The sequence below is a fragment of the Mycetomoellerius zeteki genome, unplaced genomic scaffold (genome assembly GCF_001594055.1).
Source record: "Mycetomoellerius zeteki isolate Tzet28-1 unplaced genomic scaffold, Tzet1.0 scaffold355, whole genome shotgun sequence".
Taxonomy (NCBI): domain Eukaryota; kingdom Metazoa; phylum Arthropoda; class Insecta; order Hymenoptera; family Formicidae; genus Mycetomoellerius; species Mycetomoellerius zeteki.
Genome location: NW_017257344.1, coordinates 114,714 through 138,870, shown reverse-complemented (window position 1 = coordinate 138,870; position 24,157 = coordinate 114,714). Strand labels below are relative to the sequence as shown.

Here is a 24,157-nt window from a genome sequence, read left to right as displayed (position 1 = left end):
CATCTTAACACTGTAAATCATTACTGCCCGTTTTCATTAATGTAGATTAACTTTAATCTCAGTTCCGTTTCATCTTTTTCTAACTTTTAGAATTAGAAAAAGATGAAAAATAAATTGAACCCAAATTAAAGTTAATCTATATTGGTGGAAAGGAGCATACATATTTGTTGTGTGCCAATGTTAAATAAATAATAAAGATTGAACTTATAACAAACATTTTATTCTCCTCACTCTTGCTCCTATATATTGTTATATCCATAGGTTTGTTTGCGTCGCAAACTTCAACATGCTCCAACATGCTTCTACCACTTTATCAAGCGCGTTGGAGTGAGTAAGAGCTATCCTAGGAGCATATTGAAACATGTTGGAGCGATGCGAACAAATTTCATGTTTCACGGTACTACATATTACCCCGGATCTACAATAAAGTTTTAAGCCTTAAGCCATAAGAAATGGACGAATCATAGTCGATTATTCTCTTCGAAGAGAATTACTATAGGCTTAAAACTCTATTGTAGATTCGGGGTAATTGGTCAGTTTTTTACGACTTAAGGCTTAGAATTCTATTGTAGATCCGGGGTAATTATTTACGCCACTGTAAATATCGCCTCATTGATTGGTTGCTGCTCCGCTGTTTGACGCTTGCTGCGTCCAGTGTGAATTAGGCATAAGATTTGTTCGCGTCGCAAGTCCAATATGCTACTACTATAGCTCCTACTCACTCTATCAAGCGCGTTGGAGTGAGTAATGCCTAATGGCCGCAGCACAGACTCTTGCATAACGCATAATGCATAGTGCATAAGGGAATCGACCAATCGAAATTCTTCTTTTCCATGAAATAGGAGGAAAGGAAAGATTCTGATTAGTTGATTCGCTTATGCGTTATGCAAGAGTCTGTGCTGCGGCCTTAAGAGTATATCCACACAAATTGCTTAGCCGCATAAACATGCATAAAGAAAATTATCCAATCACATTTTACGTGTATCTTTATAAGAGAAATGCGATTGGGTAATTTTCTTTATGCATACGTTTATGCAGGTTGCAAGTTTGTGTGGATATACCCTAATGCGGGGTCTACAATAGAAGTCGTAGCGGTCGTAGAGTCTTAAGTCGTAGAAAATTGACCAATCCTAGTCGATTATTCTTCCCACATTTAATACGGGGTCTACAATAGAAGTCATAGCGGTCGTAAGGTCTTAAGTCGTAGAAAATTGACCAATCACAGTTGAGTATTCTTCTCATATTCGACTGTGATTGGTCAATTTTCTACGACTTAAGACCCTACGACTGCTACGACTTCTATTGTAGACCCCGCATAACTGTGATTGGTTAATTTTCTACGACTTAAGACTCTACGATCACTACGACTTCTATTGTAGATCCCGCATAATACCTAATTCACACTGGACGCAGCAAGCGTCAAGCAGCGAAGCAGCAACCAATCAGTGAGGCGATATCTACAGTGACGTAAACAATATCGCCTTGCTGGTTGGTTGTTGCTCCGCTGCTTGACGCTTGTTGCGTCCAGTGTGAATTAGGCATTAGAGCTATGGTAGGAGCATATTGAAACATGTTGGAGTACGCGACGCGAACAAACCTATAGTCTATGCTTTTTAACAGCTCGAGGCAGGGAAATGGCAGCACCAGCCGAACTGTTTGTCTTTTTCACGCATTGTCGCGCATGCGCATCGGGAAATAGCGACCTTTATAGAAGTGTAGGTGTAGACGATTTCGCAGGTGGCTCGCTCACTGCTTTGGCTGAGTCGAATTAGTCGCAGTCGGGCTGTAGTCAGACGATCGAATATATATTGTATGTGTTTCATTCAGCTCGACGCTTGTGTCGTCGTAGACGATATTCTCATCGGCGTTTTGCGGAATCGTTCAACAGTGAATTTCTCGGGTTCGAATTTTCATTCGTGTTGATAGCTGCGTGTTAGCGGTGTCAATATCGTATGAAATATCGTTGAACGGGGAAGAGCTTCGAACGAGAATTATCGCCGGTGGCTCGCGAATCTTCCTGCTTGGCGGCCGCGAGAGACCTCGTCCCGGATTTCCCGGTGGCGCGGGCGACGCTCCGCCGAGCCCCGGGCGTCGGTTACTCCGGTGCACGGCGAAAACATCGGCGTTCAACCGATCAGCTGCGATCGGCGATTGACGACCGATTGGCGACCCGACCCGGCAAATACTGTTGCGACGCGGCGCGTCCCGACGCGTCACGTCGCGACACAGAGTGACGCGTCTTGGCGTGGGTCCGACTCCAGTTAACACATACGGAGGTATACCCTGCGTATATACGCCATCCCGAACCGAAGGGGCCGACGAGTCCGCGAGGGGAGAAGTAGGGGAGCTCGCGGCTCGATTAGCCTCGGTTTGCGCGGAGGAGAATTATGAGCAAGCGACGTTTCCTAGCGTGCATCCGTTGTCGTTGTCGTCATTGTTATCACTGTCATCGTCATCGTGGTTATCGTCCTGCGATCGCCGGTTGCTCCATCGCGATCCAAGACTTTTGACACGAGTGCATCAACCGCGCGAACCATCGTCGTCGTCGGAGACGACGCTAAACCGCGCAGCTCAACGATCGCGATCGCGATCGAGAGGACTATTTCCAACCCGGAGCAGAAAATGAACGGTTTTAGCACCGGTGAGGAGGATTCGCGGGGCGCGGCGGATCAGATCTGCTGCCTCGTCGACGAGGATGAGCGATGCTCCCGTCCGGCCGGCAACGCGTCCTACAGCAAGCGTATACAAAAGACGGTCACTCAGCGGCGGCTGAAACTCAACTTGGATCACATGGTGAGCATAACATGGCAAACGCGCACGTCCGCCAATTCCCGCGAACGTCGATTCTCTCTCCTCCAGAAGTGTAGAGAAAACGTGCAACTCCAACATTGACCTTCCATAAGTTCCATATAAAAGGAAAATGCATAAAATATACGTGCTCTATTCGGTATATTAGTATAGGAAATGTTATTGGGAGAATCCGCTGATACCAACTAAATTTTTTTTTTTTTTTTGAAAAAACTTAGAAAGATTTTTTTTACTCTTGAAAATTAGGGGTTTTTGTGGAATTTTATCGGTGCTAAGAGAAATTTTTGAGAATTTTACTTATTTTTATTTTTTTATGAAAACTTTTTTTTTTTTATTACGTTTTACTTAATGCAAAATATTAACAATCGGTTAGCAATAAATGTGATAGATACGTTCGTATACATATATTCACGTATTTTCTTTGTGTTCGTGAATTTTTATAAAAACAATCAGTGACAGTAAAACAAAACAAAACACTCAGCAGAAGAGATAGTTATTAATATTATAGCGAAAATTTCTTATACTATCCTATAGGTGTCGTGGCTCTAATTGTAGAAAATAATAGGTATGATTTCGTGAAATTGCTAGCTTCTGCTAATTTACAATATACAATTTACAATATACAATTTGCATTACTTGCATTCCAATTTATTTTAAAGCTCATTTAAAAAATGTTCTTTCTTATCTTACTTTGGAATTGCGAACAAAATTACCTGGAAAATCCGGAATTTCTCAAGAGAATTTTTTTACAAGATTTCTGTAAATACCTGTAGCTGCAATTGATACATTGTATAATTCGATTATTCACATTTATTTAATTATGATTGTATTTAGTATTGATAGAGAAATATAACGGAGAAATAAATGAATAAATAAATTATATTTGTTGCAATATAATTTATATGAGTAAACGTTATTGTTTTTCGAAACTAAATAAAAAATAATAAAGGAAAATGGAGACTGTTAGAAGACGAACGTGGAAAATGATGCGCGGATTATTCAGTTGACAAAATTATATTTATCAAAAATATTATCAAAAATATATTTTTAATATATAATTATCTTTCTATTATTATTATATACGTTTCCTATTTTTCTTTATTATTTTTAATATAATTTAATTTCGTGTCTTGTTTCTACAAAAAAAGCGCGCATGGCACGAAAGACGTCAGAGAATTAACATTAGACAGTCTGAATTTCCAAAGAATTCTTTTACATATCGATGCGCGCATTCTTTTATAAAATAATCACTTTGACATAGTATTATATGTATACATGATAAGATATCACTTTATTTGAAAATTTTCGTTTGCGGCGAATTGACATTTGATGAAATAAACTTCAGAACGGCAGAACTTTCGATGCAAGATATCGATGCGAACTATTTGAATTTGTGTACGATAATTCTTGCTATTCTTTTATATTCTTTCTTTATGTATTATATAATAATAATAATATTATAATGACTCGTATGTTTAATATTTAAATATAGTATCATTAATTGGCTCGTAGTTCTTATTATTAATTTATGTTTATTTATGTATTATGTACAGGCACGACACATATACATCTGCGATTATCACAAGCAAGTGATCCAGTGCGCAAGAACCAAACAGCAGCAGCAACGAAGGCGCAAGGATTCCGAAGAAGACTCGGGTGAAACTGACAATGACGTCCCAGAAGTTGACCTCTTCCAACTACAAGTCGGTACTCTAAGGCGGTACAAAAGGCACTACAAGGTTTCTACCCGACCAGGTCTTAACAAAGCTCAGTTAGCGGATGTAAGTATAGTAAAATCATTTTTTATCTAGCACGTGCAATAAATAACAAGTTAAATATGTATATATACTTATATGCAACGTATTAAATATAAACATAGTCGTAATTGTTATACAAATTAAATTATTTGTAAAAAGCGTATTATATAAAATATATCTATTTTAGGATGTTTCAAGATATATAAAAACAAATAGATAAATGAAAGTCCGTATTCACACCTCACTTTTAGCGATAAATGCATCGTACATTTAGCATATAGTTTACATTACATATACTACATATAAAATCCGCACACTTATCGATAAAAAGGTGTAAATATGGACCAAATAACTTTTCTTCCCAGATCTTTTCCCAATGAATGTTGTTAAATGATTAATAATAAATAGATTTATATCATTCATTATTACTTTCAAAGATAAAAAAACAAAATAAAACATACAGTGAAAATATGATAAAAAACGATAATAATTAACCTTTTGAAAAAGCGCAATACGTTTATCTTTAGATATGTTCTTTATTCAAACTAGTCCCTGATTCTCGAAAAATATCGCTTATGAAATACTAGATAAATTTATGATATACGTATAATATTATATATGCTATTATTTTTGTAAATATTTATATGCGATATTTTTTTAAGAATACGGTCCCTATAAGTGTATTTAAAATAGACATAAATTTGAAGTTCGCAAAAGTGTCGTTTAAATACATCCGCTTATATTCGTAATATGGATCATGGATCAATATGGATCAATTCAGAACAAAGAACAGGTCTATTAATTCAAGGGCAAGGGAAGTGCACTGGAAGGGAGAAGCCCCGCCTTGTACCGCCTACTCCAATAAATGTTTCGTCTGCACCTAAACCTAATCCTTGGTTCTCCTACGAATTCGTTTCGCATTCGAATTTTGAGTATAAATGAAAGGTCCAGTTTTTTCAGCTAGATTTCTTGCACGAGGGATTCATTTTTTCTCTTCTTTCATATTGGAGAAAAAAAAGAAAAAAGATGAAGATACAAGATATTCAGCTGCAAAGAATAGGCCTAAAATGAAGAATCCCTATATTCTCTTTCCATTACATTTTCACTGTACGGTGCTTTATTATTGTTTAATAACTTTGATACTAACAATGAATAAAGACGATTGCTTCTTGATGTTTTCATGACAATTTTAGAAAATAACGTATCATCAAATTCTTATTGCAGACTCTCATGAAGCATTTCAAGACCATCCCCGTCGTGGAGAAGGAAGCTCTAAGCTTTTTCATATATACAGTTAAGACCAATGCGAATAAATTAGACCAAAAGAACGGTTTAAGTAGCAGTGACACGACGTAACATTATGTGGCAAAATTTTTCGTGTAATATTAGTTATGTGATAAGTGTGTAATATCAATTTTTACTTGTTAATATGTATATGTATTTTATAAGATGTCCATTCGAAAAAGATATATATATATATAACAAAAAATAGATGTATATATAATATATAAAAATATAATATATAACATGCATATGTATATATGTGCTATGCCGTATAGTCTAACATGTATATACATATGCCAGCATCAAAATTTTGTTGTTATTTTACTTGCATTTCATTGCACTTCTCGTACGTGTAGAAGCTGGCACGATGTAAAAATGTACAAAATGCGTGCTCGCGATTCCGTTTTAGAAATCGTGGGTGACGATATAGTTTGGAAAAGGATAAGAGTGCGCAGTTTATTATTACAACCAGAAATAAACTTCTGTGAAATCAATGCATTTTTATCTATTTTACCTTTATTGAAAAAAAAAAGAAAATACATAGAATATACGTTCCATCGTTTCGGGAGCTTGATATAATTCCCTGATATATTTATATATCTATGCTTAAAGTATGAATATGTGTAGCGTCGGATAAAGACATGTATAAAGACCTCGGTTTTTTGTTTTCTTTTTTACTTTCTATTGTACCTTCAACATGCTTATTAGCAGTCACTATTATCATTATTAACTCGCTTTTTCGATTGATTGAGCCTCTCGATAAGGATTTTCAATCTATCCTTCTATTTTGCCTATGAAGATGAAATAATTTGTGTGGATGTAAATTTAACTCGTTAAAAACATTCACAGTGGGTAAAGAAATGTATGAACGTAGATTCGTCTTGAAATATAAAAGAAACATTAGCAAGTATTGCTTTTTATTCAATAACTTATTGTAAACGGAAAATAATAGGTACTTAATTAAATATCTTTCAAGATACAGACGTATCAAGTAATAACAAAATAATGAGAAATAAAAATTGTCTAGTAAACAAGATACTTGAACAGCGAGATAAAAAAAGCTTTGAACGTTTTATCCATTTACACTTTGATTTGTCTGAACTGTTTGAAGAGTTTATGTTTCCTCAGAAGATGATCTTTTCTTACAAAGATATTTTATTAGAAATCGTCCGTTTTCAGCGAACTTCAAATTTAACAAATATAAAAAATTTTTAATTCTCTATCATCATTAATTATTATGATAATTAATATGGTGCTGCAACAACTATGGTAAAAATACTAGGTATTGCTATATAATTATCTTTTAATTTTGTCCTTCTAACAATGCGTTTAGTATTCCTATGCTTGGCATTATATACTTTTTTTTCTAAAGCAATAAGTATCGTCGACGTTCAATTTTTAAACAATCAGTTTTGCAATACATACTTTTTCTTGCCCACTGCATCATTAAAATCATATTTCCGTTGATAAAATCAATTATTACGAGGTAGCGAGATTATCCTTAACAATCTTCTGCGATAAATTTGTCGCATGTTGCACATAGTTCCATCTTAATTATCCGAATTAGCTTGCTTTTTCTTTATTGTTCCGCTTAGTTAATTTCTTTCATTCGCACCATTTCTTATGTCTCGGCGAAGCGATCTACTGTAACTCTACAATGCAATATAGGTGCATGGTGCATTATGTACGTTTTTTTTTTATTATTCGCGAACATTATCGCTATAATTGCTTAATATTAACGCATTGTAATAGCATAGCAATTACTCGAATTACTATTATTTTTCTATCCTTAAAACGCATATAGTAAGATTCTGATTATTCGAACGCTCGATCGATCAAATGAATAGATTACATGAGTAATATAAGGAACGCTCAAATAATCATAAGCATGATGAAATAGATTTGGAGAAGATTCTATTGTGCTCATTACACATAGTTATGATATATATATGCATGTATATATAATATATATATTATATATAACTAAATATAAAATATATATATTATATAATGCACATGTTAGTCATATAGCATTTGCTTACGATATAGAAATTCATTACAAAATGGAACTCTTCTTTTTTCGAATTTGGCTTCTTTTTTATCATTGTAAGTATATAACCAAATTTCTGAGAGACAATTTCTTTCTTTTCCGGACAATATCAACAGTATACATAATATATACAACGATAATTCTAGGTTAGTAGTAGTAAAACTCGCTTGTCTGTTTCAAGTCTAATAGACCCCGTCTATCTGCAGTTCTCGAATTAGAATAATGTTGTCATCCTTGTCCGTCCCATGGGTCCATGTTATAATTTATACGGTCCCAACTTCTTCTGGATCATAATTTTTAACTCTCTTGTTGTACGCGATGATTTCCTACGCATTAAAAATCGTTTCATTAAACTTGTGAATGTCAAGATAATCAATTACCATATATTAATGTAAATCAACGGAATATAAAATCAAATGTGTTTAATATGTGTTTCAGTATAAACATACTCTTTCGTATCGAGCTCTGTCTTCTTCCGCGATGGCCATATATTTGGATTTTGTCTGTAAATCCGTACTCATCCACAATTTTCCTAATTCCTTTGCAATGTCACCTACTCCCATCTCGGGGTGCAATTCTCTCATCTTGCCACGTAGTTCTTGGCAGAAGTAGAAAAATGCAGATCTATAACATATCAAATCACTGTAAGTATTATAAGAAAACTTTAACATTTGGATATTGTTTTGTATCGACAAATCCTGTCCGGATTTGCAAAAATCTTCACTGATAAAATCATGGCAAAACAAAAAAACAAAAGTTAATATTATTAATGCATCTTTGAAACATAATTCTTTGAAATATGTTTCTGTCTAAATATCATTCGTTTTCAATTTAACGTACAGTGCCCGTTTTGGTGCGTCCTTATCTCTGTATCTCTTTGTTCCTCTGCGTGGTCTCTCTGGTTCCTCATGTCCAGTGTAGTGTCTATCGTAATAATACATTTTCTTGTTGTTGCAATGAGCATTACCATCTTCGAGATGTACGACCTGTGAAACAGATCAGTATTAATTATCATTAATTTTAGTACAGTATAGATTAGTATTAACTATCATTAATAAGAAGACATCACGAAAAACTTTATAATAAATTTTTCATTTATATTCCGTAAACACAGATCTAATTCAAATAACAATTTATCCTCTTCTTTTCTGATTGTTTAAATTGCATTTTTTATATGGTTTAAGTTTGGGTCATTATAAACTCAAATATTTTTAAGGCATTGTGTTAATTGTCGCACCTCGTTCTTCACCGGTATTGTGATATAATTTTTAGAGCCGCCATTAGTCCACTTTGTCTGATTAGTAGAAACGTTGGATACATTGGTGGGTTTCATCACACCTTCTGCACCACACTCTGCGAAGAAAATACATGGGTTATACAGCCAGGATGAATCTACATAATACTTATTCCAAATACATACCTGGTACCATATTAGCCTGGCCGACAATCATAGTCTCTCTCATTCCAGAGTTCAAAGAATTGTCACCGGTTTTTGTAAGATATACGTTCTTTCTACTATCTGATGATTCCATGACTATTTTGCTCTTGCACGTTTCAAGGACTGTGGCACAACTTATTATTCACCTGTCCATAATGATAACATCAAATTATTCTTTTCAAAATAATATTAAATCAATTAAAATTCGAAGCAAAATTCATAGTAAAATCTGAAGAAAAAAAAAAATAAAATCCAACTTTCCCTCGTCCGCAATTTTAAACTTCCTTTATATATTTAATTGTTAATCTACTATTTGTTATTATTATTGAGCGCTCGAACCAACGTTTGTTCGTTCAATTGTTAATTATATAGCTATCATAGTTTCAAAATTTTTTGTAGAGAAAAAAAGTGACGATCAGTCGAAGCTGAAATTCTCAGCTGCGATCTCTTACGATCTTCCTCTTTTTCTCCGTCTGTTCGTTCGTATCTCCGAGAGGACACTTATTTCAAACGACGAAAAAGCACAGATACGGTACGTAAAGTCAAGAGGGACAGATTGTCGACGAATTCCGTCCTTTCCCTCAGGAACGCCCAGCGACCGCGAGAATCCCCACGACTATGGATACGAGTCGACGGCTCCGAGACCGATCGACTACACTTTTTTAAAGCGTCATCATTTCAGAGCGCGCGATCAGTTTACAACTCCATCCATTTTTTCCAACTTTTACCTTGCGGAGTCGATTGGTTTGTCTCCGCCGAGAGGCTCGCGTATACAGCCGAAGCGTCGGAGCACTCGGCGTCGTCCGGTCGTACGACAATCACTTACCAGGCGTCTCGCGAACGCGGACACGCAACGCGAGCGGAAGCGGGAGGAGGCGGCGACGGCAGCGGGTTCGCGATCGCGAAAAAAAACGAAGAAGATCGGTGGGTGGTGAAGGGGGAAAGAGGGGAGGGGCGATGCGGCGGCTATCAGGCTCGATTTCACGGATAACGGAGTAAACGGAGGCTATCGCACCTCGGGACGGAGGAGTATCATATCACGGAGGCGATCGCGACAATCGTGTCCGCGAAAGAGCGAGATGCAACGTTCGACAGGGAGACACGGGGAGAGACGGAGAGAACAAGAGCGAGAGAGAAAGAGAGGGGAAAAAAAAAGAACGGCCGGGACCCGAACGAATCGGATACGGCAAATGGCAGTTGCCGTCGCGCGGCGTACTTATATTGTTACGGGATCGTGCACGATGTCCGCGCACGGAAACACGTCGATTTTTCCCTTTTCATTAATTTTTTTTTTTTCTTTTCTCTTTTACCTAGGGGTTCGCTCATACGCCCGGCTGTCGCATTTTTCGCAATCACGATGACCCGCGACGGTACTCCGCGAAGTGTTCGCACCTTTACGCCCGATAATCGTCACCGCTGTGAACAATCGACGCGTTATGCACCTGCGTGTAACCGTGTACCGAAAAACTGATACTGATATTACTGATATGCCTACGCATGCGACGTTGCGATCGCGATACAGGCAACGGCGCGACTCTGCTCGTTCGTTTTCCCGAGGCTGAACCGGATTGGCTCGACGATTTCCGGATGAATCAGGATGGTCCCTCGCGCATCTTAGGCTGCGTTCGGAAACCTCACCCGGATGCCTCCGTGTATCGTTTTATCTTTATTTAACATTGGGTGAATAACAAGGATAAAACGACAGGCGAGGACACTCGGGTGATATTTCCGAACGCAGTCCTAGTGACGTTGCGGTTAGGTTGCTGAAATTCCTAAGAGTCAGACTTTCCTATTGGACGTCAATTCGGACTATTCGGAGCGAACCGACTTGGAAGTAGTTGAAGTTGCCGCTTTGCAATTTCCTGAAGTTGACTTCTCGCCGCCGGCTTTACATATTTTACTTCGATTGTTTCGATTTTCTTTTTACTCTTTTGTCTCCGTCGCAGATGCGGGAGAAACAGTATACTATCGCAAATCATCGCAAATCTATCTTTTGTTGACTCGCATTGTGAAGAACGGCGCGAAAGTGAGCGGCTTTGATTTCTAACATCACTAGCAATTTTAAATAGTATCATTATTTATTTTTACGAAAAAATAGTATCCGATTAATCAAGTTAAACGTATACGTGTACAAAAGTAAGTTTCAATTTTATTTAACATCCCAGTAAACGAGAATGGATTGAAATGGATTCAGATTTTCAGAAATATGGATTCACGAATGTTAAAATGAATATGCTTTTCAATCCTGAATGCATTTTTATTCATTTATAGGAATTGCATGGAGCATATCTCTATGCCTTTCAATCTAAAAATAATATCAGCTTTTTCTGTGCATTGTGAATACTGTTCGATTCAAAATTTTGAATAGGAAATACAACTTTTTAATCCAATTGCATTCAATTAAATCCAAAAAAAGTATTCGCTATATTTAAAATACGCATTCAGATAGAAAAAAATTTCAATCCATTTTAATCCATTCTCGTTTACTGGGATATTATCCAGTAGATATATTTCACTTTTTACGCCTTAATTACGCGTAACGGATTGTTCGTCGAAAATGATCAAAGATTAATAAGTCTCTCACGTTTCATATTGCGATTTACTTGAGAGAAAGAGAAAAATCAATTCTCAACTAAAACAATAAATCACGATTACATCAAAATGACGATTAAAATAAATCGTGACTGATCGACAAGTGATTTTTAATATTCATTTTGGAGTCATTATGACGCCATTTTGATGTCGCGATCGCTTTTTGTTCTACTTGAGTAGTTTTAAAAATTACGCGTAATTGACTGTTTCAGCGTTTCAAAATGTCGCAAATGAACACGTTGATCTGCAACAAATGCTTCACTCCGCTTTATAGAGGAAAACGTCCGTTCCACATTACACAGTGCGGTCACATCTCCTGCCAGACTTGTCTGCAGCAATGTAAAATTTTCAGAAATATTTCACGTTATGATGTATATATACTTTCCACGATTTTTTTTCTATTCATCTTCGATTCACGACTTTACAGTCGAGAAACAGTGTCCGCAATGTCAGCGTGTCGGCACTATCTCGTTAGCATTGGAAGAGCCGCTGATACCGAAGGTGATGCCGTTCTTCCAGCCTTTTGCCGAGTCTATGGAAATGATGTTAAAGGTGGACTTGTTCCGCAGCAATCAACTTAAAATAACGATGCAGCGCTTCCAAGAACTCGTACATATAATCAGAGTCTCCTATTCTTATCACTTAGTTTCTTCTAGTTTTATAATAATTTCTTATTATTTCTATACAGCACAGAAGCTTGCAGTAATATTGTTGCAATGTTTACAACATTAATTGCAATATTACTGAAACGTTGAAATGCTGGAATGATCTGTGCTGTGTTATTTTTACATTTCGTATTTTACAATCCTTATTTGTTCCTGTTATTTCTTTCCTTCTATTTTTCCTTAAATTCCGTCGGTCACATTTTGCAGCAATCATCAGTTTAAAATAACAAATGCAGCGTTTCCGATCTTGTATATAAAATCAGAACCTACCTTTCCTATTTTCTTTGATTTTTCCTAGTTTAATTTTTTATGATTTCATTTTATTATATTTCGTCTCTTACATATATTATATTTTTTTAATTGTTATTATTGATGACGCGTTTAAAGGATAAAAAATACGAGGTACTGAAAACCCGATACTGGTTAGAACATCGCAATTTGAAAGCGTTGACCGAAAAGTACATTGCTTTGAAGAACGAGAAGGATAAGCTCGACAAGAAAGTGCTACTCTTGATGGCCAATAAGGAAACTTCGCGATTCCGCGGAATGGAAACGCCGATGACTGACTCCGGTATTTCGAATCAGTCAAGCACAGGGTAAAGTATGAATTTTGAACAATATAAAAAGAACGATTTTATATTTTTGAACGAAATCCTCCTTGTGAGATTCGTTATTACGTTACATACATACAATTATATTATGCCATTCAATTTTGATAATTCAAAAATAAAATGTCTAAATGATATTACATGATATCCTCTGTTTTTATTATACCCTGTATTTACAGATATTCTCTGGCATCATCGGATTTTATGAAATCCGCGGACATTAATATAACACCTATTCGATCGCCCGAGAGGAAATTCTATAGAACCGCCGATGGTTTTCGCATACCCATAAACCGTAAACCTGCGAAATCTCGTGCTTCTTTAAATATGTTATCTTAAACTGTAGTTTTTTTTTTACAAAACAGACAATTTTTTTTCTCTATTTCTCTTTCATAATTGTTTTATTTCGAGTTCGCCGTTATTGTTTTATTTAATTTATTACCACTTTAATAAGCAAATTAAAGGATGCGAGCACACTTTCAATTTGATTAAAAAAATTACAATCTAGTATATAGAATTATGAGAAAAATCATTGTTTATTGAATTCTGATGATACATATTTGTAACATATATATGTTTATATCAGCGAAAAAACGCAAAGCTTTGATTTAATTTAAGAGAAATGACACTCTCGTTAATTATACGAAACAAATGTGAATTATTTTTATTGTAAATTCTGATGAAGATTATATGTTACATATTTAAGATATCAGTATTAATTAAACAATTAAATATATTATTTCTTATCAAAAAATAAATTGAGTTTTCCTTTTAATCTCACAAATATGCAAATGAGGCATACATTTAATATGAACGCAACATATACTTAGCATATTGATGTATTCGTAGACTTATTTCAACATGTTGCGTAATTTATGTCCATTCATCAGATTATAATGCATCATTCGTCGAAATATGATACGCGAATTTGAATTTAAAGCGACATTCGATCGGTAAAATAGGCAGCAATTCCTGCGCGATAAAAACAATCGCAGAATTCGCAGATTACAGGGGGATGGGGGTTTTGTCGAACCGGTTTAGATTTGAATGACGATTTTTACGAATAATTGATTGATTTATGCGATTTATGTCTGTATGCACGATCCTGTAATGAGTATGTTTGGGAGATCGATTTCGGATCCATCTTAATAACAGACATCTTCGTCGTGGAATGATATGTTAGTGTGGCAGAGTCAGCATGGCAGTAGCAAGTAATAACGACAGCGGTGTGTCGAGTCTTGCTCACGACACGATAGGAAATATGCTAAGCGACGAGTTTCCAAATGATTTGCAAGAGGTAATTCAATAACATCAAGCAATTGTTTAGGTTAGAATGTTAGAGTGGCACTGTGCCACATTAAAATAATCAAATGTTTTGTTCAATATCCTTTCCCCTCTTTTTCTATAAAATAATATTTGTTGATGTCTACAGATATTGTTGGTTAAAACAGAAGATAGCATTTTGCAAGAAGTATCAGAACACATCAAACATACTACAAAATCAAACAATCAACATAGAATACAAGATGATGATATTGAATCAAATGCCGAAGGAAATATCGAAGTTAGTAGCAAAGAGAATCATAAGGCAGAGTTGCAAAAGCAGGTCGAGATTGGAGAAATTACTCCATTTGAAGCAGTATTTAAACAGTCAGCTTTAGAGCAAAAAGGAGGGTACGATATTAAATTATTTTACTTGCAATTTTAAGTGTTAAATTTTGAATGTAACAATTGACAAACCTCAGTGTTTAAATAATTCAAATTTTCACGATTAAATTTAATAATTATTTTACATTATTCTAGGAGTGTCAATAAAGGTTCTCAATTGTCCGATCTTGAAAAGTACTTCAAACAACAAGCTGCTCTTGCTGAACAAAAGAGGAAATTAAAGACTGTATCTAAAACACCTGACAAAGATACAGTACTAAACAAAAAAGCAAAATTACTTGATACTGATACAAGAACGAATAAAAAATGTCAAAAATCTAAACATGAGAATAGCAAAGATATAACTGTGCAAAGTATAGACAAGACAGATTCCAATGAAATAAATGAGACTGCTGACAACAGTTCAGAAAGCGAATATATTCCCAGTGATAATGAAGTGGATTCCGGTAATATTGATATTCGATCTGTTTAGATAAACTCAAAAGAGTATATGCTAAACAATCTTTTTCAGATATAGAGGCTAAAGCATCATGTAAAAAAAGAAGAACTTCAGTCAAATCCAGCTGCATCCGCACAAAAAGAAGTACACATCGTTTACAATTGATTAATTATTTGATCCTTTTGCTGTTGTTATTGTTTTATTACTCATTATTTTGATCTTGTTACTTTTTAAATTTATCCAGCTCGAGATGATGGAGATAATCAATTATTCAAGCAGAGAATAGAAACAAATACTTATCCCAAAGATGAAGCAATGCACAAAATTGATACTCTCTTTAAAATGCCACAATGCATTTGGGAAAAATTATACAGGTAGATATGCTATTTTGTTGAGTTTTACAATTTTTTATTTATAAATATAAATATAATTTAAATTTTATATTCAGATCTTTTTATGAATTATTTTGACATGGATTGATTTTCTGTATTAGAATTAATTCAATATTTAGTTTCATACTTTTAGAATTAATATGATTACATATACATGTATATAATATGTAACTTCAATTATAAATTTTTTTATAACCAGGTATCAAAAAGTCGCGGTTAAGTGGCTCTGGGAATTACATAGCCGTAAATTAGGCGGTCTGTTGGGTGACGAGATGGGATTAGGAAAAACTGTGGAGATTATTGCATTTCTTGCGGGTTTGGATTGTAGTGAATTGCTCTCTTACCATGGAAGGTATTGTACATTTTCGTACTTCTATTGATGTAAATTGATGTAAATTCTACATCAATTAAGACAAAATATCTACAGAACATTTTTTTTCTTAAGAAAGATACATACTTGTATATCATTTTATTTCTTATTTGTATTCGTTGTTATATTTATGTTATAAATGTATTGATGCACTTGAAAAAAAATAAATATTCTATTTACAATGAACAGATACAGAGGATTAGGCCCGACTATAATTGTGTGTCCTGCTACTTTAATGGAGCAATGGGTGAAGCATTTTCACGAATGGTGGCCTTTCTTCAGAGTCGTTGTGCTTCACCATTCTGGTGGCTACAATGGTAAGTAAATAATTTATATATATTCCTTAAGATATCAGCCACAAGTATGATATTCTCATTCAGGTGATCCAGAAAGTTTAATAGAATCTCTACAAACTGGTGGAATTCTCATTACTTCTTACAACGGAGTCCTTAAACACAAAGATTTGCTTATGTCTAGTCAATGGCATTATGTTATTTTGGACGAAGGCCATAAGATTCGTAACCCACAAGCAAAGGTAATTACTTGTTAAAAATTGGATGGAATTACTTCATTTACGTTTGTATATTACTATAAAAATTTCCTTATTTAATAAACTTAGTAATTGATATATAATAAATGTCTATTACAAGAAAACTCCAAATATTATCTCTCATATTAATTAAATTATATTATTTTACAGGTAAGCCGAGCGGTGAAACGATTTGCCACTCCGCATCGATTGCTGCTGACTGGTAGTCCAATGCAAAATTCTCTGAAGGAACTATGGTCCTTGTTTGATTTCATTCTACCCGGCAAATTGGGTACACTACCTGTATTTATAGAACATTGCGCGATCCCCATAACACGTGGTGGTTACGCAAACGCCACGCCGTTGCAGGAAGCAACGGCTCTTCAAATAGCCACTATGCTGAAAAACACTATTACACCATATATGCTTCGAAGAACAAAGACTGATGTGAAGCATCATCTCACCCTACCGGAGAAAAATGAACAGGTTCACTTTGCTTTTTTACAATAGATATGTCTCTGTTGCAGACAATTATTGTTCTTCCATTTTTAGCCTTTTTTCACAGAAAACAAAGAAATATTGATCTTTTCTATTTTTAACGAATCAATCTGTTTTTTTTCTTCAGGTATTATTTTGCAGCTTAACAGATGAGCAAAAGAAATTGTATAAAAAATATTTATGCTCCGATGATGTTTCTTTTATTCTTCACGAGAGAAATTATTATGGTAGCGGAAGATACAGGGCAAGATTTCTCATTGCTTTATCGGCATTGAGAAAAATATGTAATCATCCGGATCTATTTTTGTACACCAGAGAACAAGTAAGACAACTAATATAATAACACTTTATTTATAAAATTATAAATCTTGTTTCTTTTTAAGGAGTCCGATGAAGATATCGATTTGTCCGACGAACAAATAGAGAAGTTCGGATATTATAAACGTGCTGGAAAAATGACAGTGGTTCGATCTCTTTTGAAAATCTGGCAGAAGCAAGGTCATAGAGTGCTACTTTTTACTCAGGGAAGACAGGTAAATATGATCCTTTTTTTAATATATAGAAAACATACATTTTTTTTATTCGTCGAATTTCAAAAATATCAATATTATGGAATACTTTTAAGAGATATTTATAAATAAATATAATATTACATATTTAAAATTTTTTTTTTTTACAAAAATACTCAGTTTTTACTGTATTTTTCGAATTATTCAAATTACTTATTAGAATTATTATATTAGACATGTTATCACATAATTGACCAGCCAAATAAACTATTTTCCGTACTTATTTTTCTTTGTACACAGATGATGCATATTTTGGAATCTCTTTTGCAACGTGAAAAATATACTTATTTGAGAATGGATGGAACAACAGCAATGTCTCAACGGCAGCAAACGATTCACAAATTTAACAATGTACACGTTAATTATTTGAAAAATTTATAGCAAGAATAACTTACTTGAAAAATTAATTTTTTCTTTCCAAAGGACTCGTCATATTTTGTGTTCCTGCTAACAACGCGCGTAGGAGGCCTGGGAGTAAATCTAACCGGTGCGAATCGAGTGATTATTTACGATCCCGATTGGAATCCAGCCACAGACGCTCAAGCGAGAGAACGCGCATGGAGAATAGGCCAGAATAAGCAAGTCACTGTCTATAGATTAATTACTGCTGGCACAATTGAGGAAAAGGTTGGTAACATCAAGGTTATCAAGTTCCACCAATTTTAATGGTAAAAAATATGTATGAATAACGATACGTTTGTAAGGTTTAATCAAATAGTTTGGTAACAATAACTTGCTTCTCTCATTTTAGATGTACCACAGACAGATCTTCAAGTTACTACTTTCGAATAAGGTTCTCGATGAGCCACACCAACGTCAACTATTTAAACCGACGGATCTGGTGGAGTTATTTAATCTGAATGAGCCGATAGCCGGCGAGTTTTCAGAATCGGATCGCTTATTTAGAGAATCTAAATTGACACCCAGTGGCTTTTCTCTCAGTAAGATCGAACAGATGAAAAAGTTAGCATCGATTCTCAGTAAAAAAATAACCGCTAGTGTAAAATCGATGCGCGATGAAAATGAAGATGCAAATAATAGCAGTTACAAAGAGAAATGTGATGAACAAAATGATAATTCAAAACGCATCGATGCTTTTGCAAAAAATGATGTGCTTGTGGACCAAAACTTATCTTTCGATCAAAATAATACACAAAAGTCTCCGAGCAAATGTAATGAAGACTTCGATATGAATTCTGATGCAAATATGGAAAGAAATAGTAATATAGAAAATGAAAATACATGTAAAGACAATTGTGAACAGAATGTAGTTCCAGTGAAATCTCTAGATAACAATTCGGTGGAAAAGAAGAATAAATTTGTTTTAAGTGACGATAAAGTCACGTCATCGTCTACTCGTAAACGAAAAAAACACAAAAAAAATTTAAATAGTACAAATGTTTCTGCAATGTTTGAGGGAGAACGTGTTTCTTGTCTAATCGGTCGTCGTCTGGGACGTTCTGTTGAAAGAGAAGAATCAGTTTCAACCGCAGACGACAACTATGTATTAAGGAAACTATTCGCCAAATCAAGTAAATTGATACATATTTCACATTTAACAATATATTTAATTTAATTTTTTAATCTTTAACTTATACAGTATTTAATTCGATATATAATATTAATGTACATCCAAATATTAATTATTTATTCATAAAAAGCTAAATACAGTATACATTTTTGTTAATCTTTCTAATATTATCTAATTATCTTTCTTATGTAAAACTATTTCAGCTGTTAGTTCGGCCTTCCAACATGAAGCAGTATTATCAAATGCGCGTCATAATAGCGACAATGAAAACATGATGCAACGTTTTGCACGTGAATCTGCGCAAGAAAGCATGGATTTCATTCATCAATCAGGGAAACATTGTTGGAGGCCAGCATAGGCCATTGTCGTGACGACAATGTATGTTTATTTTTTCTATAAATTTTTTGTAAGATTATACACACGCTCACGCGCGCGCATATATATATATATACACATAAGTACATTTCATAACTCAAGTGAAAAATGAGAGTTGTAAGAAAATCATTATATAAGTACAATCCAAAAAATAAAATTTGTAATCTTTCTTTATTTTTCTTTAACTTACTTCGCATATACTTATCGTAGTATAGTATAATAGAATACAACATTTTTCGATAGCAAAGAATTTTGTAAATAAATTATTTTTTATTCACAAGTGCATCTCTTATATATATATAAACATATGTTATAGAAGTATAAATTATGGAAATATAAATTATGGAAATATAATTATTATAGAAATATAAATTAATGTCACAGTATTTTGTACTTATATATGCTACACAAAGTTAATTCATTTGTTCATTTTTCTTTGCAGCATATAATTCAATTCACATAAAAATGCCAAAATGCACATACACTTTTATGGAGAAAAAATTAAAATTTACAAAAATTTAATCGTATATGAATAATTTTTTTAAGTTGACATGACAAAAAGCATATATTCGGTTTATATAAAGAAAAGAAAAACGAATAGATAAGTATTTGAAATAAAATTGTAGTACAAAAGATTCACAATTTTTTAATAACAAAACATTAATCAGTCCTGATATTCAAATTAGAATAATTAAGGAATGGAAGAGTTACTATTCGGTTACTTTATCTGTAAAAATTCGTCACTATCAAATTGTTATTATAACAGAATAACGGTAAGAAAAGTACCGGCGTTGCAAGTAACTAATTACTTCCATTCCCTGAGAATAATATTTATGGTAACATTATAATTGTATCAATGTCGCAAAAATCTCTCGAGATTAGGTCCAAATTTGCCTAACGGATCTTCCGGAAACATGATGTAATCCCCGACAAAGGTGGGTATCAATAAACGGTTCAGAATAGTATTACGCCATTCCGGTTTCTCTCTATACAAATCTCTGTATTGATCCGAGGAAATCACTATCCCTCCACACGTTGTCGCATACTTCAAGATGAATCTGCAATAAAAGAAATAATGAGGAAACATTAAGATTTAAATTTTTATTGCGTTTTATGTATATATGCGTTTAAAATATATATATCGCTTCCTTGCCTTGTATATCTTAAAAGTGACACAACTAAAAAAACGCGATTTTCGAATTATTATCATGAATAAATTAAGTAAATATTATCCTATCAATCATTAAAAGTGATAATTTAACTTTATTACAAATCGTCAAAATCATAACTTAAAATGAGTTTTAAAAAACATTAAAATCACAATTCAAAATGGTGATTTTTTTAAGAATTGTGAAATGACAATGACAATGGTATTCGATCATGTTAAGAATATATTCTTTTTGCCATTATTATTTAATTAGCTAATGATATTCTATCAAGTTAAAAATAGTTTTTCTCCTTTTCTGGGAAATTTAATTTTTCAAGTTGTGTCATTTTTGAAGTAAGAGAATGACATAAATTTCTAATTAATTAAATACAATAAACAACGAAAGTAGAATACAGAGTCTGTTATAACTTACTATATAAGTTTGCTGTAAATAAGAAAATTGAGATAAAACTAAGACATTTTATGTAAAATACGCCCAATTAGCCAAGTCTGCAGAGACAGGTTTTGAACAGAGTATGCTATCAATTTCTGATAGTACAAAGGCAACATTGTCACACAAAAATTTTACACAGGGTCTGTAATATCTGACGATGTCAGCAAACTGTTACCAGAAGCCTGCTGATATGCTAACAGATTAGTAATACCTAGAGACCGAGCAGGATTTACAGCTTCTGCTCAGTTTCTATTACTAGTTTGCTCAGATCCTGCTTCATTTTTGCTGCCAATCTACTGTCTGATTATATGAACGATTGTATATCTTAAAATGAGATGAAAATTATAAAAATGAAGAAATTTACTAGATGTTGATTAATGAAATTGTAAATATTTTAGTAAATTTGCTCAATTTTGTAATTTTCATCTCATTTCGAAATACACAATTGATCCTAAAGTTGTTGATAGAACAAGAGCAGAATGCGTCCACAATTGATGTTAGTCTGCTGATATTTCTGATCAAATCTGCTGTATCTGCCGACATTTTGCTAACATTTTATTTAATACAAAGAAATTAATGATTATATTTCTGTAAAGATGCGTTTATACATATATACAATACATTTATAATATTATATACTATATGAAAAATATAAACATTTTACTGTACATAGAAATAATTCCTACTTTGTATTAAAGAATATAATAAAATATGTTCTATTTTTCTATTTATATAATAAAAATGTGGTACCGATCGTCGTAAGATGTAATTTGTCTACCACCAATTTTGCGGCTAGGTGTAAAAATGACTGTGCCCTCTTTGTATAATTGCTCAAGAAATGTATATTCCTTTCTACGAACGTGTTGTGGTAAGAAAACTTTTATGACATGACCCCTCTCTTTAAAATAATTTACCACTATTTGGATACCTTTTTCTGAGAATTCTTTACCTTGTGTGTGGCTAAAATGTAAAGATTATCATATCCTCAAGTAGAAATTCAAAATGACATACATAAAATTGCAATCTTTATCAATTTTATAAGTATATATAATTAACTAATTTCGCATTTTATCAAAATTCATCAATAATATATATATATATATATATATGTATGTGATTAGAAAAAAAGTGTCATACTTCATTGCCACATTGCAACCGTCAACAATTATCTCTCTTAATTTATATTTTGAATTTGTTCTACTATTTTCATCTGAATTTGTCTGAGTTTCCTCTGCTTCTTTTCGCAATTTGTTACTGTAACATACATTCAATTTTGTGGGATTTGAATTCCAATTATTGTTACGTTGCCTTTTTCTTTGACTGTTATCTGAACATTTCAATGTACTTTGCTTAATGGGTTTGACGAACGATTTAACTATAGTTTTGTTATAAGATAGATCTTGTTTCCTTTTTCTTTTCCATTGATATTCGGATGTATCTGTATCTCTTAAAAATTTGAGATACTTCAAATTTGGTGTTGTATCTATCACAAACATCCCATTTGTCTCATCAGGATTATGTCTCACATCTTTATTTTTATTTGCATTTTTCTTCCTTTTTTTTTTCTTGTTTTTACTCATATTTAATGAATTCAAACATGACCATAACTCAACCACATCATCCTCTGTTTGTGATGGTGCTAAATATCATGATATATAGATATTACTTTAGAACAATATTTTAATAGACATTTATGTCAAGTAGACAAGTAGATGCATTGTAATAGTAATTTCATTATAGCCTTGTTGTTTGTCAGTGTTAAACAAAGATAAAATGATTCAGACCTGGTTGCACCAACGTTATTTTAACTTTAAGCAAGGCTTAAAACTCATTGTCTCGTTTTAAAGTTGAAAAGAGATAGGGACAAAGAAAGTTTTAAGCCTCGCTTAAAATTAAAGTGACGGTACAACCAGGCCTCAGTGGCTTAGTTTACATCGTACATTTGTTCCAATGGAACTCCAACAAAGATAGAACGATGTTTGTGTTAGTAATTATAAATGAAATGCACCTTTTGTCATCTGTGTCTTTTACTAGAGAAAGCACTTCAATTCTTTTATCAGAATTTTATTAAAAAGTGCACACACACAGTTAACTCACCTATATTTTCTCCATTTAAACATTCCTGTGTATCTGTCAAACAAAGTATAGATGAATCATTATCTAATGACATTACGGACGATTTATTTGTGTTTTTCTTGGTAAAAGTTTTCAGTTTTTTATTTTGCTGAAAAGGCGAAGTCGGTATTGAGCTACATTCAATGACGCTGAGCGAGGCATCTTGATTTCTATCATCTCTTTCACTGTCACTGTCATTGATGACAATTACACTATTTCGTGAAGATTTTCTTTTAGAGGAGTCCGCTGCATTTTGTTTACTCAACTTTTGCATTCCACCAGATAACCTCTTATTCTTCTCGTGTACCTTATCGTCTATCAAGCTAGTGAGATTCACCACACTGGTTGATAAAAATCATAAGTCTTCAGCAATCTTTTGATATAAAAATTTAATTCAGTCAGAAATTACCTTTTCCTAAAAACATTTAATGGACTATTGTAAGTATATCTAGATTCTTGTCGACTTAAACTCCTTTTTCTTTTCATCTTTACAAGCCAACTCCTTGTAGGTCATCTGATATCACGTGAATTATGTACAATTATGCTCGACAGTCGATTTTGAGAGAGGAAAATAATATCCGCGAGATGATTGTCCGTTACTCTCGTATTTTCCTGAAATATAATCTTGAAATTTTCGTAAAACGATCACTTGATACATTCAATACATTTGTACGTAACGAATCGAATAAATAGTCATTGCCATTTTTATCGCCATTTTATCGCTGTTTCAAAATTGATCAATGGCTACGTTTACACCGTGCGCTTAATCCGCGACCTTACGATAGGTGTCTTTGTTTAATATACAGGATAAATAAGGACATCTATCGTATAGGCCGCGGCTTAAATGCACGGTGTAAACGTAGCCTAT

The 24,157-nt window shown here is 33.7% G+C and overlaps 5 protein-coding genes across 9 annotated transcripts; 3 read left to right on the top strand and 2 right to left on the bottom strand.

The window, feature by feature from the left end:
• Window positions 1–1,793: 1,793 nt before the first annotated feature.
• On the top strand, window positions 1,794–5,928 carry Sap30 (SIN3-associated polypeptide 30). Its single transcript, XM_018452876.1, has 3 exons — window positions 1,794–2,793; window positions 4,362–4,589; window positions 5,790–5,928. The coding sequence occupies exons 1-3, from the start codon at window positions 2,623–2,625 to the stop codon at window positions 5,919–5,921; spliced, it is 531 nt and encodes a 176-aa protein (XP_018308378.1). The 5' UTR covers window positions 1,794–2,622; the 3' UTR covers window positions 5,922–5,928.
• A 1,965-nt stretch (window positions 5,929–7,893) lies between these two features.
• LOC108725689 (Dorsal switch protein 1) lies at window positions 7,894–10,888 on the bottom strand. Of its 3 annotated transcripts, none has more exons than XM_018452870.1 (6): window positions 10,648–10,888; window positions 9,320–9,483; window positions 9,137–9,252; window positions 8,740–8,885; window positions 8,349–8,523; window positions 8,163–8,225 (listed from the first exon to the last, which is right to left on the bottom strand). In XM_018452870.1, the coding sequence occupies exons 2-6, from the start codon at window positions 9,429–9,431 to the stop codon at window positions 8,163–8,165; spliced, it is 612 nt and encodes a 203-aa protein (XP_018308372.1). In that variant the 5' UTR covers window positions 9,432–9,483; window positions 10,648–10,888. The 3 variants fall into 3 exon arrangements, with proteins under 3 accessions (XP_018308371.1, XP_018308372.1, XP_018308373.1); XM_018452871.1 differs by lacking the exon at window positions 10,648–10,888 and adding an exon at window positions 10,066–10,157; XM_018452869.1 differs by lacking the exon at window positions 10,648–10,888 and having other exon boundaries at window positions 7,894–8,225; window positions 9,320–9,431.
• A 143-nt stretch (window positions 10,889–11,031) lies between these two features.
• Window positions 11,032–13,561, top strand: LOC108725697 (uncharacterized). 2 transcript variants are annotated; one of them, XM_018452880.1, is made up of 5 exons: window positions 11,032–11,473; window positions 12,142–12,268; window positions 12,357–12,538; window positions 12,982–13,190; window positions 13,382–13,561. In XM_018452880.1, the coding sequence occupies exons 2-5, from the start codon at window positions 12,151–12,153 to the stop codon at window positions 13,539–13,541; spliced, it is 669 nt and encodes a 222-aa protein (XP_018308382.1). In that variant the 5' UTR covers window positions 11,032–11,473; window positions 12,142–12,150; the 3' UTR covers window positions 13,542–13,561. The 2 variants fall into 2 exon arrangements, with proteins under 2 accessions (XP_018308382.1, XP_018308383.1); XM_018452881.1 differs by lacking the exon at window positions 11,032–11,473 and having other exon boundaries at window positions 12,116–12,268.
• Window positions 13,562–14,400: 839 nt separating this feature from the next.
• On the top strand, window positions 14,401–20,050 carry LOC108725705 (DNA excision repair protein ERCC-6). Of its 2 annotated transcripts, XM_018452890.1 has the most exons (16): window positions 14,401–14,499; window positions 14,635–14,876; window positions 15,006–15,316; window positions 15,382–15,453; window positions 15,554–15,683; window positions 15,901–16,053; window positions 16,261–16,388; window positions 16,452–16,606; window positions 16,772–17,086; window positions 17,226–17,420; window positions 17,482–17,631; window positions 17,908–18,018; window positions 18,091–18,294; window positions 18,419–19,199; window positions 19,402–19,576; window positions 20,016–20,050. In XM_018452890.1, the coding sequence occupies exons 1-15, from the start codon at window positions 14,401–14,403 to the stop codon at window positions 19,554–19,556; spliced, it is 3,201 nt and encodes a 1,066-aa protein (XP_018308392.1). In that variant the 3' UTR covers window positions 19,557–19,576; window positions 20,016–20,050. The 2 variants fall into 2 exon arrangements, with proteins under 2 accessions (XP_018308392.1, XP_018308391.1); XM_018452889.1 differs by lacking the exon at window positions 20,016–20,050 and having other exon boundaries at window positions 19,402–19,728.
• A 159-nt stretch (window positions 20,051–20,209) lies between these two features.
• LOC108725706 (probable ribonuclease ZC3H12B) lies at window positions 20,210–24,022 on the bottom strand. Its single transcript, XM_018452891.1, has 5 exons — window positions 23,699–24,022; window positions 23,272–23,630; window positions 22,312–22,813; window positions 21,925–22,134; window positions 20,210–20,631 (listed from the first exon to the last, which is right to left on the bottom strand). Exons 1-5 carry the CDS (start codon window positions 23,773–23,775, stop codon window positions 20,427–20,429), a joined length of 1,353 nt encoding a protein of 450 aa, XP_018308393.1. The 5' UTR covers window positions 23,776–24,022; the 3' UTR covers window positions 20,210–20,426.
• Between the last annotated feature and the right edge of the window lie 135 nt (window positions 24,023–24,157).

What these genes read in the sequence shown, in the direction of transcription:
- LOC108725706 (XM_018452891.1), bottom strand. Translation starts at nt 23,775, where the DNA reads ATGAAAAGAAAAAGGAGTTTAAGTCGACAAGAATCTAGATATACTTAC. An exon ending in TTTAAATGGAGAAAATATAG is followed by an intron (nt 22,814 to 23,271) that starts GTGAGTTAACTG and finishes CATGATATTTAG; the next exon opens with CACCATCACAAACAGAGGAT. An exon ending in ATTACATCTTACGACGATCG is followed by an intron (nt 20,632 to 21,924) that starts GTACCACATTTT and finishes CTTTTATTGCAG; the next exon opens with ATTCATCTTGAAGTATGCGA.
- LOC108725697 (XM_018452880.1), top strand. Translation starts at nt 12,151, where the DNA reads ATGTCGCAAATGAACACGTTGATCTGCAACAAATGCTTCACTCCGCTT. An exon ending in CCAGACTTGTCTGCAGCAAT is followed by an intron (nt 12,269 to 12,356) that starts GTAAAATTTTCA and finishes ACGACTTTACAG; the next exon opens with TCGAGAAACAGTGTCCGCAA. An exon ending in TGCAGCGCTTCCAAGAACTC is followed by an intron (nt 12,539 to 12,981) that starts GTACATATAATC and finishes ACGCGTTTAAAG; the next exon opens with GATAAAAAATACGAGGTACT.
- Sap30 (XM_018452876.1), top strand. Translation starts at nt 2,623, where the DNA reads ATGAACGGTTTTAGCACCGGTGAGGAGGATTCGCGGGGCGCGGCGGAT. An exon ending in AACTCAACTTGGATCACATG is followed by an intron (nt 2,794 to 4,361) that starts GTGAGCATAACA and finishes TATTATGTACAG; the next exon opens with GCACGACACATATACATCTG. An exon ending in ACAAAGCTCAGTTAGCGGAT is followed by an intron (nt 4,590 to 5,789) that starts GTAAGTATAGTA and finishes TTCTTATTGCAG; the next exon opens with ACTCTCATGAAGCATTTCAA.
- LOC108725705 (XM_018452890.1), top strand. Translation starts at nt 14,401, where the DNA reads ATGGCAGTAGCAAGTAATAACGACAGCGGTGTGTCGAGTCTTGCTCAC. An exon ending in TTCCAAATGATTTGCAAGAG is followed by an intron (nt 14,500 to 14,634) that starts GTAATTCAATAA and finishes TGATGTCTACAG; the next exon opens with ATATTGTTGGTTAAAACAGA. An exon ending in TGATAATGAAGTGGATTCCG is followed by an intron (nt 15,317 to 15,381) that starts GTAATATTGATA and finishes AATCTTTTTCAG; the next exon opens with ATATAGAGGCTAAAGCATCA.
- LOC108725689 (XM_018452870.1), bottom strand. Translation starts at nt 9,431, where the DNA reads ATGGAATCATCAGATAGTAGAAAGAACGTATATCTTACAAAAACCGGT. An exon ending in CCAGGCTAATATGGTACCAG is followed by an intron (nt 9,253 to 9,319) that starts GTATGTATTTGG and finishes TTTTCTTCGCAG; the next exon opens with AGTGTGGTGCAGAAGGTGTG. An exon ending in CAATACCGGTGAAGAACGAG is followed by an intron (nt 8,886 to 9,136) that starts GTGCGACAATTA and finishes TCTGTTTCACAG; the next exon opens with GTCGTACATCTCGAAGATGG.